Source organism: Sarcophilus harrisii, chromosome 1 (genome assembly GCF_902635505.1).
Source record: "Sarcophilus harrisii chromosome 1, mSarHar1.11, whole genome shotgun sequence".
NCBI classification, from domain to species: domain Eukaryota; kingdom Metazoa; phylum Chordata; class Mammalia; order Dasyuromorphia; family Dasyuridae; genus Sarcophilus; species Sarcophilus harrisii.
This window is the reverse complement of record NC_045426.1, coordinates 565020001-565042669: the sequence shown is the minus strand read 5'-3', so window position 1 is coordinate 565042669 and position 22669 is coordinate 565020001. Positions and strand designations below refer to the sequence as shown.

At 34.2% G+C, this 22669-nt stretch overlaps 1 protein-coding gene across 1 annotated transcript in view; it reads left to right on the top strand.

The window, feature by feature from the left end:
• The window catches only part of PSKH2 (protein serine kinase H2), a 31927-nt gene that overhangs the window by 2905 nt on the left and 6353 nt on the right, over positions 1-22669 (top strand). The window contains exon 2 of the mRNA XM_012551303.2: positions 2335-3001. Within this exon, the coding sequence (XP_012406757.1) occupies positions 2335-3001 (667 nt within the window). The remainder of the gene's footprint in view (positions 1-2334; positions 3002-22669) is intronic.

The window sequence follows — 22669 nt, the reverse complement described above, 5'->3', positions numbered from 1 at the left end:
CCTTTCTTTCTTTCTTTCTTCCTTCCTTCCTTCCATGTCATGTATGTGTGTGTGTGTCGTTTTTCTTTTTGTGACACCGTTTACTGTAGTGAAAAAGAACAGTGAAGTAGGTTTTAAGATTCTGAACCTAGCATTTCCTTTCTCCATGTTTAATTTCGCAAGGCTGCACAATAAATCCAGGTCAGGAGAGGAATTCTTGAACTGTTTTCAGTTGATGTTTTACCTGGTTGGGTTGCTTTCTCTTCGAGAAAGTAGCCCATATATTATTGATAATGATTTTACATTCTCTTAAAACTTGTGTTTACTGCTTAGAAATAGCAAGTGTCAGCAACACTTTTTCTTCAATGAATTTTCTCAAATGGGGTGTTGGAGATTTTCTTTTCCTCACCTAAGGAGTTGTCAGGAGCTTGTGAAAAGTTAATACTTTCAGTCTTTACTGTTTGATAGGGAGATAGCTTCTGAGTCCTAAAGAATGCACCTGAGGCTTGTTGCCATAGCTCAATTTTCTTCTTTCCTTGAGTCATTTTAAAACTATTTATTGAGTAATTGCTATATGCTGGTAACTATAGAAGAGAAGCAAAGATATGTAATTCTTGTTCTCAAGAGACTTATAATAACAACACAAATTTATTAAGTGTCCACTATGTGTCTGGCACTGTGCTAATTAGTGAGGGGCTATAAAGACTAAAGTGAGATAGTTCCAGCCCTCATGGAGCTTACCTTGAGAGCAAAGTTAATTATTAATAACAGAAGCTATATACTATATACGATAGTCTGCAACCCTCTTGTCTGATATCCTCTTTCTCTTCCATTAAAAATAAATAATTATACTTCTAGACACATTTTTTTCATTTATTTTTGTTTTGAACTTAAGCAAAATAAAAGTGAGAATTTCCTTATACAAAGTAGAACAGAAAAAGATTTTATATTTTTTTATTATAATAGGTTCAATTGTGACTTCCATGGATTCAATTATCTTTATATAGATAATTTTTAGCTCTGTTTGTTCAATCCAAACTTTTTTCTTGCCCTCCACTTTCGAATCTCAAACTATTAGGTATCTCAGACTTAACATGTTCCAAACAGAATTTATTAATTTTCCTTTCAAACTCTCCCTTAATCCCAAGTTCCCTATTACTGTGAAGGGTACCACCATTCCTCTCAGTTCATAAGCTCAATATCATCCTTGGCTTACCATTTGCTCTCATCTCCCCCTATTCAATATATTGACCAGTCCTGTCAATATTTACCTTTGTAATGTTACCTTAAGCTCTTGAAATAGCCTGCAGGGTGGAATCCCTGCTATAAGTTTCTCCCTGCTTAAATCCATCCTCTAGAGAGCTGTCAAAATGATCTTCCTAAAATACAGAAGTGAACACGGCTCTCTTTTACTTAATAAATTTGAGTGGCTCCCTAGTGCTTTCAGGAGCAAATATAAAATCCTCTGTTTGACTTTTAAACTCCTTCACAACCTGACCCCTTCCTACCTTGTTAGTCTTTTTATACTTTACTTCCCTTCAAATACTCTAGGATTCAGCAGCATTGATTTTGCTTTTTCTAGCACAAGATACTCTATACCTTTTTACTGCCATCCCCCTTCCTAGAATGCTTTCCCTCCTCATCTCTGATTCCTAGCTTCCCTGACTTCCTTTCAAAGCTCAGACCAAACCCTACCTTTTATAGGAGACCTTTCTTGATCTCCTCTCTTCCCCCTTCTATTGGTTGTACCTTCTCTTTGAAATAACCTTCCATTTATATTTTATCTGTCTTCTATATATGTAGTTATTTGCATGTTGCTCCTTCTCTCTCCACCCCTCTATTTAGAATGTGATCTCCTTTAGGATAGAGATTGTATTATTGCCTCAATTTGTACCTCAGCACTTAGCACAGTGATTGGGATATAGTAAGTCACTAATAAATGACTTACTAAAATTACATTCAAGATTAATTTTCAAAGCTGTTCTGATTGCGGTTTTTTCTTGTACTTTTTTCTGTGCATTTTAAAAATTAAAAAATGGCAAAAAACAATGGCAAATAGCACATCAACTGAGTTTGACAGTATGGTCAATATCAGGTTTAGGTTTTAGCAATGATTTTGAAACTTTGGGTTAAAATTCTGGCTATCATCTATGCAAACAATTTGCTTCTCTGAATCTCATTTTCTTCATCTGTAAAATGAATGTAACAATAACAACATATCTACTTCACAGAGTTGAGTGAAAAATATTTCGTAAATCTCAAATTGCTAGAGAAAATAAACTAATTAAAAATTTAATTTCCATTTTGTAGAGTTAAATATGTTAGAGGATGACAAGTCTATTTGTTTTTCATTAGATATGATATCCAGGCTCTTATTGGAAGAGGCAGTTTCAGCAAGGTTGTGAGAGTGGAGCAGAAATTCACAAAGAAACCCTTTGCCATAAAAATGGTGGAAACCAGAGTGAAAGAAGGCAGAGAAGCATGTGAATCAGAACTGAATGTACTCCGGCGAGTCAGTCACTGCAATATTGTCCAGCTCATAGAGGTCTTTGAAGCCCAGGATCGAGTTTACATAGTGATGGAACTGGCTACAGGTGGAGAACTCTTTGATCGAATTATTTCTCAGGGAACATTCACAGAGAGAGATGCCATTATAATCCTCAAGATGGTTGTTGATGGAGTAAGGTATCTGCACAGTTTGCAAATAACTCACAGGGACCTGAAGCCTGAAAATCTTTTGTACTATCACCCAGGGGCTGAGTCAAAAATCTTAATCACAGATTTTGGGCTGGCAGCCTCTGGTAACAAAAATGGTGATTGGTCTATGAATACTATCTGTGGGACACCGGAATACATAGCACCAGAAATTCTGTCCAGAAAACCCTACACAAATGCAGTGGATATGTGGGCCCTTGGAGTAATAACATATATTTTACTGAGTGGCTCCCTGCCATTTGAAGATGAAAACCACATGAGACTTTATAGGAAGATTCTAAAGGGCAAATACAGCTACAAGGGAGAAGTGAGTAAAATGTTTATGTGTATTAACTTAGCTTATTGGATAGTAGTTGATTGGATTACTGAGTTGTTGAATTGTTTAACACTTTAATTCTTTTCCCCTTGTCCATCCCTAGTACCACAGTCCTGAATAGCTGGGAGTGCTGATGGCATGGTATTCTCAATTTGATCTTTAAGTGTTTGCTAAGAATGTCAATGTATTCTGGAAGGCCCTCAAGTTAGTTACAGAGTGCAGCTTCAGTGCTCCAGCCTCTCAATTTGTGAGACTTTTAATCTTTTATGGGGACTTTTGGTTTTTATGGATGTGTAATGGATGTGACTAATGAAGTCATTGTGGTATAAAAGAAAAAAACAAAGAATTTAGAATCAGAGGATCTGACTCTGCTATTATCACACACTATTACTCATATATTTGCCTCACTATTATTATAATTTTTAAAAATAATTATAACTTTTTATTGACAGAACCCATGCCTGGGTAATTTTTTACAACATTATCCCTTGCACTCACTTCTGTTCTGACTTTTCCCCTCCCTCCCTCCACCCTCTCCCCCAGATGGCAAGCAGTCCTATACATGTTAAATAAATTGCAGTATATCCTAGATACAATATATGTGTGCAGAACTGAGCAGTTCCCTTGTTGCACAGGAAGAATTGGATTCAGAAGGTAAAAATAACCTGGGAAGAAAAACAAAAATGCAAACAGTTTACATTCGTTTCCCAGTGTTTTTTCTTTGGGTGTAGCTGCTTTTATCCATTATTGATCAATTGAAACTGAATTAGATCTTCTCTTTGTTGAAGAAATCCACTTGCATCAGAATACATCCTCATACGGTGTCATTGTTGAAGTATATTATGATCTCCTAGTTCTGCTCATTTCACTTAGCATCAGTTCATGTAGGTCTCTCCAAGCCTCTCTGTATTCATCCTGCTGGTCATTTCTTACAGAACAATAATATCCATAACATTCATATACCACAATTTACCCAACCATTCTCCAATTGATGGGCATCCATTCATTTTCCAGTTTCTAGCCACTACAAAGAGGGCTGCCACAAACATTTTTGCACATGCAGGTCCCTTTCCCTTCTTTGGTATCTCTTTGGGGTATAAGCCCAGTAGTAGCACTGCTGGATCAAAGGGTATGCACAGTTTGATAACTTTTTTGGGTATAATTGCAGATTGCTCTCCAGAATGGTTGGATTCGTTCACAACTCCACCAGCAATGCATCAGTGTCCCAGTTTTCCCGCATCCCCTCCAACATTCATCATTATTTTTTCCTGTCATTTAGCCAATCTGAGAGGTGTGTAGTGGTATCTCAGAGTTGTCTTAATTTGCATTTCTCTGATTTATCATTATTATAATTTAATATAATTTATTATTCTAATTGAAGTTTAAATTTACCCTTCTCATAAATGTTGTATCTATTTGTAAGAAGGAGTGAACCAGGTTTTAGGGGAACTATTTTTGTATTAACCAACTTTACCATATTATTTGAGTGATATAGTGATGGGATTTGGAAGCTGAATTCCAAAATATACTGAGAGTTCAATTTTGTGAGGTGTCTCAAAAGACCCTCTCCAAATAAAGAGCCAAAGATGTTATTATTAAGCCACTGATTAGCAGGCTAAGATCTAAAAGAGAAGTTAGTAAAGTAGGAGGGAACAAACAGTGTATTTACAGAGGTAAAGGGATTTTTGGGGGGTGAGGAGGTTAGGTTATTAGTTTTATGATACTAATTTTTATGGCTTGTACTCAATTTCATAAAAAGCCTCTGCTAGTTAGTGATACTGATATGCTAATGGAGCAGTTCCAAGATATTCTGATATTCCAGTTTTATGGCTTATAGGTTAGTAGGAGTTAGGATTAGGCATCTTCCCACCAGAGCCAGCATTAGAGTCAACTTAGTCATTCATTTTTGAAATCAGTATCCTAGTCATAAAATCATAACCCAAAAATAATCTAATGGAAGATACAATACTCCTAAGACCAGACATCTTGGAATCAAAAAGTATACACTTAAGACAATCTAAACGATCAAGACAACTTGGAAAAAATGGTACAGTATTCCTGATTGTAATCATATCATTCCCCTTCAAAGAATATTTCTGAGATTACCATCACATCAGTAGTAGCTGTCTTTTGGGGACCCAACTTGTCAATTCAAGTGGAAACTGGGGAATACTATTATTTTTCCTTCTCTTCCTTTTCTTCTTCTCTCATCAAATGAAATCACTCCTTTCATGTGGGTACTCTGACCATAGAAATATAATTTCTGATCACTTATATTTTGTAAGACATTTTGGAGTTTAGAGTCTAGACTTTTTTTTTAAATTCGATTTATTATTATTTTCTTAAACAAAACAAAACTAGGGCAATTTACTTTTTGTCCAGTACAGGTTTAATTTGTAATTTCTTGAAATATAGCTCTGAAAAAACAGACTTTAAACAAGTCCATTGTCTTTCAAATGGAGCTACTTGACTAATCTGTAAAGCCAATTACTCAGGGTCTCTTTGAATGGCTAATAATGACCCCCAACTCAAGTCTTATTATTTAGCATTTGATGGCTTAGAATGAGAGTTAATAGCAATTTTTTTTTTTTTTTTTTTCTGTTCTAGCTAAGCACTCTAAGGGTCTTCCTCTCCAGATTGCTAGTTTTGTAGTCATTGATGATCATGGCCTCATCCAAACTGTGATCTGGAAAAAACCTTAATATAGAAAGGTTAAGATCACCAGCAGCATCCTGGACAATCAACAGTCATCTTGATTTTTGTCTTATTACTGGACTTTAATGATTCTAGAGGACAGTTGTGAGGCTGATAACCTTCTGAAGTTCTCATTCACTTAAATCCATTTTCTGCTCAGGTTGATATCCTCCTCAGGATGTCATGAGTTCTCTTGGAACAATAACAACAACTTACTATGTGATATTTTACAAGTTTCTTAAACTACTTGGTTTTCTTATGTAAAAGGAAAGGGAATAAAGTTGAAGTTGGAATTAGAAGACCTGAATTTAAGTGTAGCTTCAGCTACTTAATGACTGTGCCATTCTAGGCAAGTCACTCACCCTGTTTGCCCTCAGTTTCCTTTTCTGTAAAATGAGAACAATAATAGCACCTATCTCCCAGAATTGTTAAGAAGATAACATGAAATATTTGTAAAGTGCCTTGTAAATCTTCTATTATTAATAAAAATGAGAAGTTGGACATGATAATTCCATAATCTCATTTTTAAATCCATGAAATTTTTGCTATATTAATAGCCATCACAACAAAATAGAAGCTAGACACTGACCCACAGTGTTTGTGTATCAGATAAAAATGTCCTTTTGACCATATATGAATCCCTAGCTCAAGGACACTGTTGACTGCCCTTTTCTATGCAATCCATCAGTATTTGTTATCCATATATAGGGAATAGATTTTGCTTTCATATTGTTAGTTGTGACTGTTCATTTCATTAAATAGGAAAAAAATGCGAATAACATGCATTCTTTCTTTGAACAAAGTGAGGAGAAATATTTGTTATGAATATCAGATATTTTGGTAAGTTCCTTTTGTGTGTAATGTAACATTTCCTCATTCTACATTAATACTAAATCTGTTATAAGTTGAAGATTAACTATAAGATTAACTCTTTCATTTTGGGATGTTGATGACCTATATAAGTCACTTAATTGTCACTTCATTACCTAAAATATCCTCATCCTCTTCCTCTTCTCCACTCCCCCCTCCCAATTTTTACAAATTCAAATTTATTCTTGCCAGCCTTTGAAGTCCTGTGGCACATACTATTTGCATTGCTTATTTTTGTCATTTAATAGCGTAATAATAAAAGCTGATATAGGATTATCTAATTGCTTCATATCTATATGTAAGGCTTATATGTCTATGGTTATATGTGTGAGACTGTCTAAATATTTAGACACAGTCTTCTGATGGTATGAATGAGGTCTGGCCTATTTTTTAGAAAGTAGGAGAAAAACTGTGTTGATACCACTAGTATACAGCACATACATACTACAGTTTCCAAGAATGATTACAAGTTAGACTTGAATCTTTGTCACTCCTCAAATATCTTTAGCCGAGAAGCAAAAATTCTCCCTTGATCATTAAGGAAAGTCCTTACTTTCATTTGGCAGTTTAGGTCCTTCCTATCAAATGCTTATTACATGAATGTATCATGAATGAACATCATAAATCATGAATTCAGTTAACCTGTGTTTCCAAGTGAAACAGCAAATAGAAGTTGGAGTTTTGTAGATTAGGATATGCTAACAAATACACAAGAATACATGAGCTCCTAAGCAGAGAATAAGAAAAAATCTGAACTCAAACAAGGAGAAAAAATCCACTCTTAGCAATCTCTAGAATGATAAATCCTGAAGATGGTGCTGGGCTAGTCCACTATTTAAAAGTCTCTCTCTTACTCAGACAGCCTCCCTAGAGGTCCCCCTTTCCATGTGTGTTCCCCAAAATGTCTTTCCAATGTTCTTGAAACCCTTGAAGTCACACTCCAAATTCTCTCAATTAGATGATGTCTCTCTTGTTTATACAACATAGGTCAATTTTCCCATAAAACTGACCCAAGCTTGGGTAGAAGTAAATTACTTTTTTATTTTCCCTTAAGATTGTAAATTCCTTGAGAGTAAGAATTGTGTATTATAATCTCTCATATGTATTATCATGACATGCCTCTGTGTTACTTCTCATAAAAGGCATTTAATAAAAACTTATGAAGTTGTCAGGAACGCTCAATTATAATACATGACAGAACTTATCTTTGTATCTCATATATTCTACTATTCTGAGCATTTGCTTTCAGTAGTTTCAATAAAGTATAAGCTTTTGATTTATGAGAGCTAGCCTGAAATTAATTTTCTGAATTTAATCAGTTTCACAGATAATAAAATCTCAAAATTGAAAGAGATCTTAGAGATCATTTAATCTGATCTCCTTATTTTCCAGATGAAGTAATTAAATAAAACTTACTTTACTACCTATGTTACATTGGGCAAGTTATTAAACTCCTCCTGTTGAACTAAAAATCAGATTAAGGCTGTTTAAAATATTTTGCCCTTTCTATATTACCAACCTCTCACCTCACATACATACTACTATATGCTAACACTTCTTGCTGAAATTAATCTTATTATCTTTAGAAAATGAAGAAAAATGGAAAAATATATTTACTCTTTAGAAGAGAGAAGTTGTTCAATTGAGTCAAAGGGTTGAAATAAACACAGTAGGAGTTGAGCCAAAAAATATTTATAGAGAAAAGGACTTTAGATGAGACCACATTCACATTAAATGGCCATTGTAATGGCTTTTATTTTACACATTTGGGGCACAGAGTTCATGTCAGGATTGGGGAAACATGCTCTTGAATGAATTAACTGTCTCTGAAACCTTTAAAACTCTATTTCTCAATCACTTGGAAGAGAAATATGGGAGGTACATTTTGGTCCAAAGCCCAAAAGCTATTATTTATATGTGGTTATTGTGTCTATATTGTGAATAAAGCACAGAGTATTACAATGTTGTCTAGAAATAACTCTTCCTTTAAGTCCTTTGATAATGCCTTTATTAAGACTCCATAATTAAGAAGCATGAAAAAAAATAGTTAAAAGTTTCTGAATTTATTTATTCTAGCAGAGTGTGGGAACTCCTTGAAGGCTTGGGTTATTTTTTTTTGTGTGTGTGTGTGTGTGTGTGTATGTCTTTATTTTAATATTTCTAAAGCCTAGAATGATGTCTCGTACATAGAAGGTACTTAATAAATGTTTGTTGAGTCTGATTTAACTGAAATGCATGAAAACCTCTAAGACTATCAATTTAAATGTCTGTTTTTTTGCATGTATCTTTATATGATATTTTACAACACAAATATTTTAATTGTTCATAATCATTCAATTGTCACCTTTTTCATTTTCAAAATGGAGTTGTCTCAGAAGTTGAGTTAAATATTAACTCAGGAGACCTGAATGATGAATTTCACTATTACTGCCAATGAAGGAAATAAGGAACTTCATACATTCTTGCCATTTTCATTCATGATACCTCAAGTAACTTGAATGCAGAAGTTGGTATTGGAATGGACATAACCACCAAACTAACAGGTTAAGGAGAATTCAATAAATAAAAACTCTTAGGAATCTTAGGAACTACCACTGGCTAATTGGGAAGAAATGCATGTTTGCCAATGATTCTCTCATTAAAGAAAGAGCTGCTCATATGGTCACATTTACATACTAGAATATGGTCCTATAATGAAAAGTCTGATTGATGATATTCATTTTCTCCTTTCATACCTTTTCCCATTTTCTGTAATTTGTATTACACTTTTTTTCTTGCATCTTCCAGATTATTAAATAGGTAGAAGAGTACAGGCTGGACTAGAGAAAGATTATACATTTCAATCTCTTCCCATTCTCTTTCCATTAGGGCTGGAATTCCAGTAATAATTATTATATATTTCAGGTTGCTTGCCAAGTCATAATTTTTATAATTTGCTTCAGTTTTCAGTTCCTATGGCTTATTTTCTCTGCAATTATGCTCATTAAAATTGTGATGTTCAAAAATTTATCATTAGTGAAAACATATTGCTTTGATGGAAGCTAATTAGAAAGTCTTGTTGTTGTTATTTGGCAAGATGGATTTAATTCCATTTTCTGATTTTAACTGCTCTCTTTCTTCATTCCTTGTCTTTGCTTAAATTTGAGAGGCTGTGTTCCCTATCTCTCACGTATGAGTCATTAACAATGATCAATTTTCCAAGGACCCAAAATGGCAAGAATGCATTTTACTTTGGCTATATAGACTTCATTTTGTTAAAACTGAGGACAAAAGAGGTAAGAATGATAAAGGCAGTAGGTATATTGTTTTTGTTACAGTCTGGAGGGGGGCTGAAATAGAGTTGGAAGAACACTGAAAGAAATTGACTGGAAATTCTTGGAAGCTGGAAAATGAGAGTCATACTTGCTTTGTTCTCCCTATGAATTATGCATTTTACTGATGGTAAAGTTTTTCTGTTCCCAAATGACATTGTATTGATTGTATTGACTTAATTAAATTCAAAATTTATTAATCACCTACTGGGTTCAGGGAATTATAACAGGTACAGGCAATACAAAGACACAAACAAAACAGATCTTGTCCTCAAGGAGTTCATATTCAACTAATATGAAAGGGAGAGAGGGGAGAGAGCATTAACACAAACAAAAATATTTCAAATATATTTTGAAATGCTTTGGGGAGACTCTCCCAAATCCTAGTCATATTCATAAGTTGGGCCCCCAGAATGTGTATACTCTGCTTCTTCAAGGCTCTAGAAGTACCCTAGAAGGTTTGGGGAGTGTCTCTGCCAATATGCTTCCCTATTCTTCTCTCCTTACTTACCCTCAAGAATTTTAGTTAAAAATCATTCATTTGGTCAGACTTAAGTAGCTTTTACAAAGTGGAATTTATTAAGGAAGTGCAATATGAATAGTTGGTGCAAAACACACTACCAAAAGTCTATGACACACTTTCCATTAGTGGAGAATGGGCTCAGTTTCAGTGATCAAATGTGACATTGAGGTAACTCACAGATCCTGGTTTCTGAAAGTCCTTTTCTCCCCTTTATGGGACTCAAGAAGTTCTTCTTAGGCATGGTACAGGTTTTTGGCCATCTTTTAGTATAACTTTAGAGTATGCATACAATTTGTTCCTGGTTGCCACCAGAAGCTACTGTCTTGGATGATGATGTTAGTTCAACAACGGAAAGAGGAGAAATTCAAAATCATAAGAACAATTTCCCAAATGATAATTGGTCAAGGAACATGAACAGGAAGTTTCCAGAAGAAGAAATCACAGCTACCAATAGTCATATGAAAAAATACTCTAAATCAATAATAATTAGAGAACTACAAATTAAAAAAAAAACTCTAAAGTACCTCATGCCTATAAAATTAGTTAAGATAAAGGAAAAAAAATAATAAATGTGGAGGGGATATGGGAAAATAGTACATTAATGCAGTGTTGATGGTAATGTGAATTAGTTCATTCTGGAAAACAATTTGGAACTATGTTAAAAAAGCTATTAAACTGTGTATTCCCTTTGACATAGCAATACTGCTATTAAGTCTATACTCCAAAGAGATCAAAGAAAAAGGAAAAGAACCCATATGGACCATATGTACCAATGTTCATAGCAGCTCTCTCTCTCTCTCTTTTTTTTTTTTTTTTTTTTTTGTGGCGTCAAAGACTGGGATATGTCCATCATTTGGGGAATTGTTAAACAAGCTGAGGTTAGTGATATTGTAATGAAATACTATTGTGCTTTATGAAATGATAAAGGGGATAGTTTCAGAAAAAAAACTTAGGAAGATATGTATGAATTGATATAAAATGAAAGGAGCAAAACCAGGAGTAACAGCAATATATTGTAAGATAATTAACTGTGAAAGATTTAGTAACTCTGATCAACAAAATGACCCATCACAATTATGAAATATTCATGATGAAAAATACTTTCTACTTCTAGAGAGAGAACTGATGAGCTCTCAGTGCCAATTGAAGCATATTTTCCCCTCTTTCTTTTTTCTTCTTTTCCTTTTCTGTTTTTTTTTTTGGGGGGGGGGCAGGGGATGAAGAGCATGGATAATACAGAAACAAATTTCTGCATAACTTCATATTTACATTTCTTGACTTTTCATTGGGTGGGAGCGAGAGAGAATTTAGAAATGAAAATAGAATAAAAAATTTAACAACAACAACAACAAAAACAAATCAAGATTCCTCTTTATCTTTGGAAGCTCAAAATGCCTTTTCTTATGGCCAAAGAGAGAAGAGATGAGACTAAGCTGAAGTTAAAGTGCTTCTATTCATCTCTTCTTCTATCCTCTCCCATCCACCAAGTTATTTCTCTGAGTAAAGGTTATTTGTAATGTTATCCTTGTTTGTGTTTGTTGTTTCCTGTAACCAGAATCCCTCCAGTAATGTTGGATGTTAAATAGCTTCATATTTGAAAGTCTTCTGTATAAAGATCATACTTGAATCTGTGGGAGCTGATGAAAATTTTAAGTGGGTCTATAAGGAGGGAAGAAAAACAAGTCTAAGATAGAGCCTTGGAGAATACCAAGTGATAGTAGAAGTGGGAGGTGTTGATGAGCCAGTGAAGAAGAAAAAGAAACAAACAGGTCTGGGGAGAACCAGGAGAAGGCTATGATATGAAAACTAAGGGGAAAGGTGACAGAGAGGCAAAGAGAGAGACTGGGGACAGAGAAGTAGTTCTTGGAGGAGAGAAGAAAGACAAAGATCAAGAACATAGGTAAAGAGGGTAGGGTGGTTGGCTTTGTTAAGAAGAGTTTCCTCAGATTGAATAGCAGTCTAAAGGGATTTTTATATAGGGAATCAGGGAAAATAGGGAGCATATTCTCAGTAAAAAATGAAGGATTTCTTACCTGAGAGGATAAGGGAAGCATACTTTATTTCTGATATTTGAGAAAAAATTTTGAAATGGTCTCCAAACCTTTTTTCCCCCACATCTCTTCAGAAAAAAATATTGAACATGTAGCTATGATATGTGCATAGTTACTTACTTATAAATATCATATATATACCATATACATTGTAAAATTTATAAAATAAGATAAAGAAAAAATATTTCATTAACAGCACAAAATAATTTACTGTTGTCAATAATTATATACAATTTTAGTAGTAACAAAAATTTAGTGAGAGCAGTGTATTTGAATATGCTTAGTTATTTTTAAGAAATCTTGCATAATGAGGGTCTAGTACACTTACAGACCATCAGTTTGCTAAGATGGTTCCTCTAGGTAGCAGATGATGGGATTCTGTTCCTCAGAGACTATATATGTAATATGTTGACATATAAGGGAAGTGTTTTTGAGAGATAGACAGGGAAACATGGGTAGATAATCTGTTAACTACTTCTGGTCAGTTAACCATGTGTTAAAGAGGAGGTTTTTTGATTGGCTGAGGAAGAATTTAAAAGTCCTATCAGCTTCAGCTATGTTCTTTCACTTTGCTTCCTTTGCTTCTGGGAGATCTTGGTGATTTCTTCACTCATGGTGTCTTGGAATTCCAGAGTCATAGTTTCAAAGGTAGCACAGAATTAGGCAATTGAGTATCAAGGAGTGACCTTTAAGACCCCAACTCAGTAGTAGCAGAGACATAGGTTCATCTGGTAGTTATGCTGCATCTAGATATGAGCTTGGTGAGACCCATACTATGTAGGGAGCTAGAAGCATCTTGGTGGCTCAGAAGATAGAACAGTGGCTCTGAAGTCAGGAAGATCTCTGGATTCAAATTTGATCTCAGACAATTTCTAACTGTGTGACCCTGAATAAATCATTTAATCCCTGTCTGCCTATCTATGGAGAAGAAAATGGCAAACCGCTCCAGGATTTTTGCCCAAAAAACTCCCCAAAAATCTAGATGGATTTACAAAGAAGCAGATATGATTGAAGGAATAAATTACAATAATAATATGTAGGAAATAAACTAAGTTCAAACCTGTTCCACCAGAAACTGGAGTAGAGTAGGGGAGAAAGTGTCCTTAAGATGTTGTGATTGTTTTATCTTTAGACTTAAATTAATTATATAAATATTATATGTATATAATATATATATAATTTATATTTTATAAAATAAATTCATATGGTTTATAAATTTATATGCTTTATAAACTTAAACTGATTCCATCAAAATGGTAGAAAACACTGATCTAATCCAACTATCTTTTAAACATTTTTTTAAATTAATTAATTTTATTAAAGCTTTTTATTTACAAAACATATGCATGGGTAATTTTTCAACATTGACCCTTGCAAAATTTTTTGTTTCAAATTTTTCCCTCCTTCCTCCCACCCCCTACAATAAATGTTAAACAATATGTTAGATCCAATACATGTATACATATTTATACAGTTATCTTGCTGCACAAGAAAAATCGGATCTAGAAATAAAAAAAAGACAAAAACCTGAGAAAGAAAACAAAATGCAAGCAAACATCAATAGGAAGAGTGAAAATGGTATATTGTGTTACACACTCAGTTCCCACAGGCCTCTCTCTCTCTCTGTGTATGTATGTATGGGTGTATGTATATGGCTTTTTTCATCACTGAACAATTGGAACTGCCCACCAACTATCTTACATGGGAGAAAACTGAGGCACAGATAGATTAAGTAGCATATATAAGAAGTGTCTGAGCCAGAATTTGAATCCAGGATCTCTCATTCTAAATCTACTTCTTTTGCCATTACATATTTCCTATCTTTGATTCATCTTCAAATCCTTTCAGTTCTACCTCCTCAGTCCAATCAGTCTAATTGATTTGTGTCTTTAGATCTTACATATCAAATGCCTTTTCTATTCATATCGCCACTATTTTGGCTTCCATCATTATCTTTTATCTGCAAGATCACAAAAAACTCTTTTAGAATTTTAAATTAAAAAATTTAATTAAATTTAAAATGTTATCTTCCTTCCAGGTCTGTATTCTGCCTCGCAGTCTTCCATCTCCATTGAGAAGGAAAAAAAAAAATCTGTTATAAGCAAAAGAAATCACCATATTGGTCATTAAAAAAAAAAGTCTCAAGCTGCATTCTGAATCTATCATGTCTCTATCTGGAAGAGTATAACACATTTCAATGTGAAACCTATGAATTATGGCTAGTTATTGTGTTGATCAGTTCCTAAATCTTTCAAAATTGTATTTTTACAATATTGTCATGTAAATTGTCTTCTGGTTTTGGTCACTTTGTAATTGTTCAGTTGTTTCAGTCAAGTTTGATTCTTTGTGACCCCATTTGGGATTTTCTTGGTAAAGATAATAGAGTTGTCTGCCTTTTCTTTTTCCAACTCCTGTTCTAGATGAAGAAACTGAGGCAAAAAGGGTGGAGTGACTAGGGTAGCTTGTAAGGGTTTGAGATCAGATTTGAACTCAAATCTTCCTGATTCCAGGCCAGGCTCTATCCACAAAGCCACCTAGTCATCCCTCTGCTCACTTTAATTTTCACTAGATCATACAAATCTTCTGGAGTTTTTTTTCTGAAACTATCTCTTTCCTTTTTTATAGCACAATATTATTCTATCATTTTCATATACCATAGGATGTATAGTTATTCTCTGAAGGACGGGTACTCCCTCCGTTTCCAATTTTTTCTAATATTTCTGAATAAGTTAGTCCTTTTCCTCTTTGATCTCTTTGAAGTATAGATCTAATAGTAGTATCATTAGGTCAAAGAACATACACAGTTTTTTGTCTTGCTATATCTTTGAAGTAAATATTCCTTTATAGTAAATATTGTACCTCCTTCAAGTCTCAGATGAAATCTCACTTGCTGCAAGAGACCTTTTCCAATCTTTCTTGATGATAGTTTCTTTCCTCTGTTCATTATCTCCAATTTATTCTCTATATCTCATTTGTACACAGTCATATATATCTTGTCTCTTCCATTTGACTATAAACTCCTTGAGAACAGTTTTTTTTTTTTGTTTTTCTTTATATTCCTAGCACTTAGCATAATGTCTACCATATTGCAGGCACCTGAAATGCTACTCACCTATTTTCTTTCTTTTTTTTTTTTTAAACAAGGATTTCCTTTTATTAGTGCCATAGAAAAATGTAATTTATTTATTTTATAGCTTTTTATTTACAAAACATGCATGGATAATTTTTCAGCATTAACCCTTGCAAAACCTTCTGTTCCAACTTTTCCTCTCCTTCCCCCCACTCCCTCCCCTAGATGGCAGGTAGTCCAATACATGTTAAATATGTTAAAGTATATTTTAAATACAATATATGTATACATATTTATATAATTATCTTGCTACACAAAAAAGATCGGATCTAGAAAAAAGATTAAAAAAATCTGAGAAGGAAAACAAAAATTCAAGCAAACAATAACAGAAAGAGTGGAAATGCTATGTTGTGGTCTACACTCATTTCCCATAGCTCTTTCTCTGGGTATTCACCTGTTTTCTTGCTTCCTATGTAATCTTGACCAAGTCATTTAACCTTTCTTGTAGGGAAATTCCCTTGATTTTCATCTCTGCACAGGTGACTAGCAGATCTCTATAAGTAGTTTTACTATCTCCCCTGAGCTCCAGTATTACATTACCTTATGAAGATCTCTAATTAAATATTCTGGAGTTATCTCAAATTCAACATATGCAAAACAAAACTCACTACTTTTCATCCCAAATCTTCCTCTCTTCTATATGCTCTTATTTTTGTCTAGAGTATCATCATCTTTATAGCAACCCAGACTTACAATCTCAGTGTCATTCTTGATTCCTCATTCTTATTCAACACACATACACACATATACCGCCCCCCCTAAGAAATTGCTAAATTTCTTGTTTCTGTCCACTTCTTTCATATCCTTCCTTTCATATCCCTCCTTTCTTCTGTGACCAAAAAACCCAAACCAAACAACAACAACAACAAAAAAACCCAAAACAAAAAAACAAAGAACAAAACTCTGAGAGACAGTTTCCCGGTAATTAATAATCAATTTTTTAATTAGGCTAGCCAGCAATCAGCAAACTGATAATTAGTGGTTTCTCTTGGTAACCAAAGACAAAAACACGAAGAGCCTGAAAGCCTTAAATATTTTTTGAAAGGGAATGCCCCTGCCAAATGAAATGCAACCCTGGTGGGTGGACATTTAATGAAGCAGGCTAGAAGTCTTCATTTTCTTCTGCTGAGAATATTTCTTTCTTTTTTTTGAACTTTTTTTTTAAATTAAAGCTTTTTTTTTAAACATATGTGTAGATAATTTTCAATATTCGTCCTTGTAAAACCTTGTCTTCCAAATTTTTTTCTCCCTCCCTTCTTCCCCATCCCTGCCCCTAGATGGCAAGTAATCCAATATATGTTAAATATGTGCAGTTCTTTTATGCACATTTCTATAATTATCATGCTGCACAAGAAAAATCAGATCAAAGAGGGGAAAAAATGGGAAAGAAAACAAAATGCAAGCAAACAGAAACAACAAAATGGAAATACTATATTGTGATCCATACTCAGTCCCCAGAGTCTTCTCTCTAGGTGCAGATGGCTTTCTTCATCACAAGACCATTCAAATTGACCCGAATCACCTTACTATTGAAAAGAGGCATGTCCGTGTATACTTATATTGTATTTAATTTATACTTTAACATATTTAACATGTATTGGTCAACCTGCAATCGGGGAGGAGGGGATGGGGGAAAGGAGGGGAAAAATTGGAACAAAAGGTTTGGCAATTGTCAATGCTGAAAAATTACCCATGCATGTAACTTGTAAATAAAAAGCTATGATAATTAAAAAAAAGAAAAAGAAAAGAAAAAAGGCACGTCCATCAAAATTGATCATCGTATAATCTTGTGTTGCCATGTACAATGTTCTCCTAGTTCTATTCACTTCACTCAGCATCAGTTCATGTAAGTCTCTCCAGGCCTCTTTGAAATCTTCCTGCTGGTTGTTTCTTATAGAACAATAATATTCCATAACATTCATATACCACAATTTGTTTAGCCATTCCCCAACTGATGGGCATCCACTCAGTTTCCAATTCCTTGACACTACAAAAAGGGCTGCCACAAACATTTTTGCACATGTGCATTCTTTTTCCTTTTTTATGAGCTGAGAACATTTCTTGATTCAGTTGCCAGACCACTATGGTTGATTTTCTCCTTTGTGAGCTGGGTCTCCCTAAATTCATATTATGAGGAGTAAAGGAGGGAGGGTGATTGTTAAGATTTCACCTAGACTGGATTCTGTTTATACTCTAAACATTTTAAGTAAGGTCTCCTAGCTGAGTGGGGTTTGAGCCAAGATAGAATAGCATGTTCCTGTGGGTTAAGGATAATCTCAGTTAGTCATGTCCTTCAGAGACTAACTTTTTACAGGAGATGGGTATCAATGAAGGACAAAGAAGAAAAACTTATATCCCAGTTTAACAATGTTTTGGGGGTCTGAGTAAATGTTTAGTAAGTGTCTGAAGCTGTATTTGAATTCAGTTCCTCTTGACTCCAGGGCTCCTCTCTCTATCCACTCACTGCTTCAACAATTAATTTAATATAATATAAAAAATTTTAATAATATAATAATTATTACTATTAGTAAATGTTTTACATATATATTAATAGTAATAATAAGTGAAAAAATAAAAATAAAATAATTTCTCTCATTACTCATTCACCACTCATATAGTTATTTACTCTAGTACAAGACCTCATCAACTCTAGAGTCCTGCCTCTTATTTGGTCTCTTTGCCTTCAAGTTCCAATCATGTTCATGTGGTTGCCAGAGGGGTGCTCCTAAAGCTCAGTTCTGATTGTGTCACCTCTACTGCTCTGCAAACTACTGTGATGCTCTATTGCTTCAAGGATGAAATAGAGACCTCTATATATTTATCTATTTATATATACATTTCTATCTACACATACAACTTGGTTGTTGTCCATTCTCAAAGACCAAAATGACATCACTATGTTAGAGTTAAGTTACAATGTGTAACTATATATGTAAATATCTATATCTATATGAAAAATTGTAAATTCTTTACAACCTCATCCCTCCTTCCCCTTTCCAGTGTTTTTCCCCCCAACAATTTATAATTTTACAATTTGCTAATTCTTTCCTTGTATTTTATGTTCCAGCCACACTGGAATCTTTGGAGTTGTACCTTCTCACCTTTGCATTGAGTGTCCCCTATGTTTGGGGGATACTAGCTTTTTTTTTTTTTGCCATTGTCTCTTAAAATCCCTAATTTCCTTCAAAATTCAGCTCAGGTGTTACCTTGATCAGTAAGCCTTTCTGGATCTGCTTTTCCCTTTTCCACTCCCTACTCCCAGCTGCTAAAGAACTTTCTTCCCCAAAGTACCTTTTCCTAATTCTTTCTCTATCTCTCTTCCTTAATTTTTGAAATGCCTTTTGAGCTTTTCCATGACCTGAGCCCAATTCTTTTTTTACTTGGAGACTTTGGATACGGAAGATTTGACTTTGTTAACATCTTCTCAGTGTGTATTTTGATCTTTCTTATCACCATAATAATTTTCAATGGAAAGAAACTTTTTTTTTGGTCATCTTCTCATTTTCCTAGCCTATCACTCAGCTTTTATCTCTTGGTTAAAGTAAGATTCTGTTCCTGGGGCAGAGAGTGAACTGTCCTAAGCTTCTGGGGGTTTGTGCAGCTGTTTTCAGAAATCCTTCTAGGAACCTGACTACAAGCACTTTTTTCTGCCCTGGAGCTATTAGATCTAGTGTGCTAAAGGAACAGAGTCCTGTTTTGCTGTCTCTAGGGCTGCTGAGTTTAGGGCCAGGGCTGTGCTAGCATGGACTGCTCTGGGACTGCACACTGGACTTCCATCCTGGTATCACAGACTTTTCTGCTGACCTTCTAAGTTGCCTTCAACTAGAAAATATTCTAGTCCATTTTTTTTAGGTGTTCTGATACCCTAAAATTTGTTTAGAGTCATTATTTAAAGGGATTTGGAGTGGTTGGGAGAAGTTGGGCAAGTTCCTGCCTTTACTCCACCATCTTGCTCCACCTCCACCAAACTATCTACCATTCATTTTGTATCTGTTCTATATTATTCATATGTGCACATGTTATATCCTTCAATAGATTATAAGTTTCTTAAGGGCAAGAAGGACTTTTTCTTCATATCTCCATTTTTTAGCACAATACCTCACACTTTATAGGTGCTTAATGAATGCTTGCTAGTTGATATAGGGACAAGATTTCTCTGTTTTTGTGTCTCTTCTCATTGATCTTTATGTGGCTTTTTACATTTGTACCTTTAATATTGCAACTTTACCCGTCACGATTTCGATATATTGCATGAATGCGTAAGAAACTAAATGGGAATTTTTTTGGCGGGGTTGTGGAAACAGCAGATGATATGCAAAGGTCAAGCAGATGACACAGCCTATGACCAAATACTTAACCCAAATTTTACAAGAAGGTACTGTAAACATGCCATAAAAGGAAAAAAAAAAAAAAAACAACAAAACAGACTTCTGCTCTGGCACAAAGGGAAGGCCAAAAAATTTTATGTAGAGATTACAGATCACAGGAACGCCTTGTCCCTAACCTGCATGATGTGGAAGGGATAGCTGGGTATCAACAATCATCTTATGGTCCTGCACTCTTTCTTCTCTGACTTCTGTAACACTGCCCTCTCCTGGTTTTCTTCATATTTGCTTATGAACTCCCTCGGTGTTTTCTCATATACGCGTAGATTCATCCCCTGTGTGTCTGATCCATGTGACTTTGTGATCATTGCCAAATTACTTCACTTCTTAGTGTCTCAGAAAAAAATTTTAAGACTAAGAGTTGAAAAACAGTTCTTGATATGCATTAATCAAAGCAATTTTCTCACTAGGACTTTTCTATATTGATACATTTGCACATATTATACCTACTTATATTATATATATGGATATATACATATGTATATACACTGCACATGTGAATTTTGGTTACTTCAGTGTTCATTCAGACAATAGACATCTATGAAATATGCTGTCCTGAATATCTTTACAATCATTACCTTCTATAAATTTGACATATACTCAAATAGATGAAATATTACAATAAAATTCTTAGCTATTCCTTGTTTTAATTTTAATTAAAAGTTAACCAAAGCAAGGATCCTAGAGTAAAGAATGGGGGGGGGGAATCTTTGATCACGAATTTACTACATAAATATTATTTGTAGAGTTATGTGTCATTCAACAAAGGTGAGTGGATATCAGGAATCACATGCTCTTTGTGTGCTCACGTGTGTTGTTAATTTACTTCCAATAAAAGCAGAGAAAATGGGTCCTAGAGTTGTGATACACAGAGGTATAATTTAGTTGTACAACTTGAAGCTAAATTCAGCAATAACCAGGCATTGTGAGATGCATTAAGATGGTGCTAATTTAAGAGGGTGATCACCAGTGGCAGTTTTGCTTAAAGTTGCCACTAATTTTCAAGGAAAATGTTAATTTTTTATTTGGCTCTAAGCCTAATGCATTGAATTATAGCTTTGCCATCTACTCAAATTTTTAGGATGTTGTTAGTTTTTCCAACACTCTGAAAACTCTGTAATTAAATCTACTGTTAATTACTTAGACTTCAGCAAGTAGCATATTCAGCAAGTTGATCACAATTTAAAAAAATTAAGATCAAGATGAAAGAATGTACAATCTCCTGGCTGGTTGTTTTGTAGGATATATAATGATTATATCAAACACTTTGCAATAAATGCTTCTTCTAGGACCTATATGTACAAAAATATTTATAGCAACTCTTTTCTCAGGGCAAAGAATTAGAATTCAGGGGATTATTATAAATTGGTGAATGGTTGAATAAATTATGGAATGTGATTATGATGGAATGCTGCATTCTATAAGAAATGATGAGCAGGATCCTCCCCCCAAAACCTGGAAAGTCTTCCATCAGCTTAAGCAAAGTGAAATGTACTGTGTACAAAGTAATAGCAATATTGTAGGGTGATTAACTGTGAATGCCTTTGCTATTCTTAGCAATACAATGATCCATGACTACCCTGAAGGACTTATGATGAAAAATGCTATCCATATCCAGAGAAAGCACTGACTGTATGTGAATACAGATTGAAATATATATTTTGTTTACTTTATTTTTTCTTGAGGGTTTTTTTCTCTGGGGGTGGAGGGGTTAGCAAGAATCTGTTTTCTTTCATAACATGACTTTTATGGAAATGCTTTGCATAACTATACATGTGTCTTTTCCATGGGACTGAAGGAAAGGGGGGGAGGGAGAAGATCTGGAACTCAAAGTTTTAAAAACAAATGTCAAATTATTTTGCATGTGACTAGGGAAAATAAAAATATTTAATAAAGTACAAAAGGAAGTGCCTTTTCATCATCATTAGCCCTGATAGTTAGAATCTAAAGAGGTGAGCATGTGACAGATCTGAGTCATCTATTTTTAAGCTATAGAATGAACTTGAAAGTTAAATTCTGAATAACTTAAAACCAAAACATTATTTCTAAGAGTTCACTGAAACCTACTAATATGAAAACAAAGATGTATTTACCTACAAATATTTAGAAAGAAAAAGTATAGTCATAGAAAACATTACAAACCATTGAATCAATGCATTTGTGTGACCCTGTGAGAGAGAGAGTGACTGAGACAAATGATACAACTGCTAACAGATAGCAAGGAAATTAGGAGGCAGAACACTTTGAATTATCTAAGGAAATGGAGTGGAAATACTCTGGATGAGAATGAGGTAGGATGTCCATAGCTTAAACAGAAATTGTCAATTAAACCAATCTTTTGAGCTTCTGAAAAGAAAAACAACAATGAAGGATTCTCATTCTAGATATCACCTACATTTAGTCTTGTTTTCTGTTAAGCAGGATTTAAAAATCACTATGCTTTGGAATGGTCTTTAATTTTATAAAGGACTGCCTCTATGATAGAACCAAATTTTTTTTTTTTGCAGAGGTACTTGAGTAAATAGAATTGATTGGTTTGAGTTTTGGCTTCCATTTAAAAAAAATTAAATTCTAGAAATTCTACTTATGATGCTAAGAGGAAGAGAAAAAATGGACAAAGAACTGGAGAAGGAAAAAATAAGAAGAAAAACAAAAGTACTGAATAATCCACAAACAATGAGCATTAAATAAATAA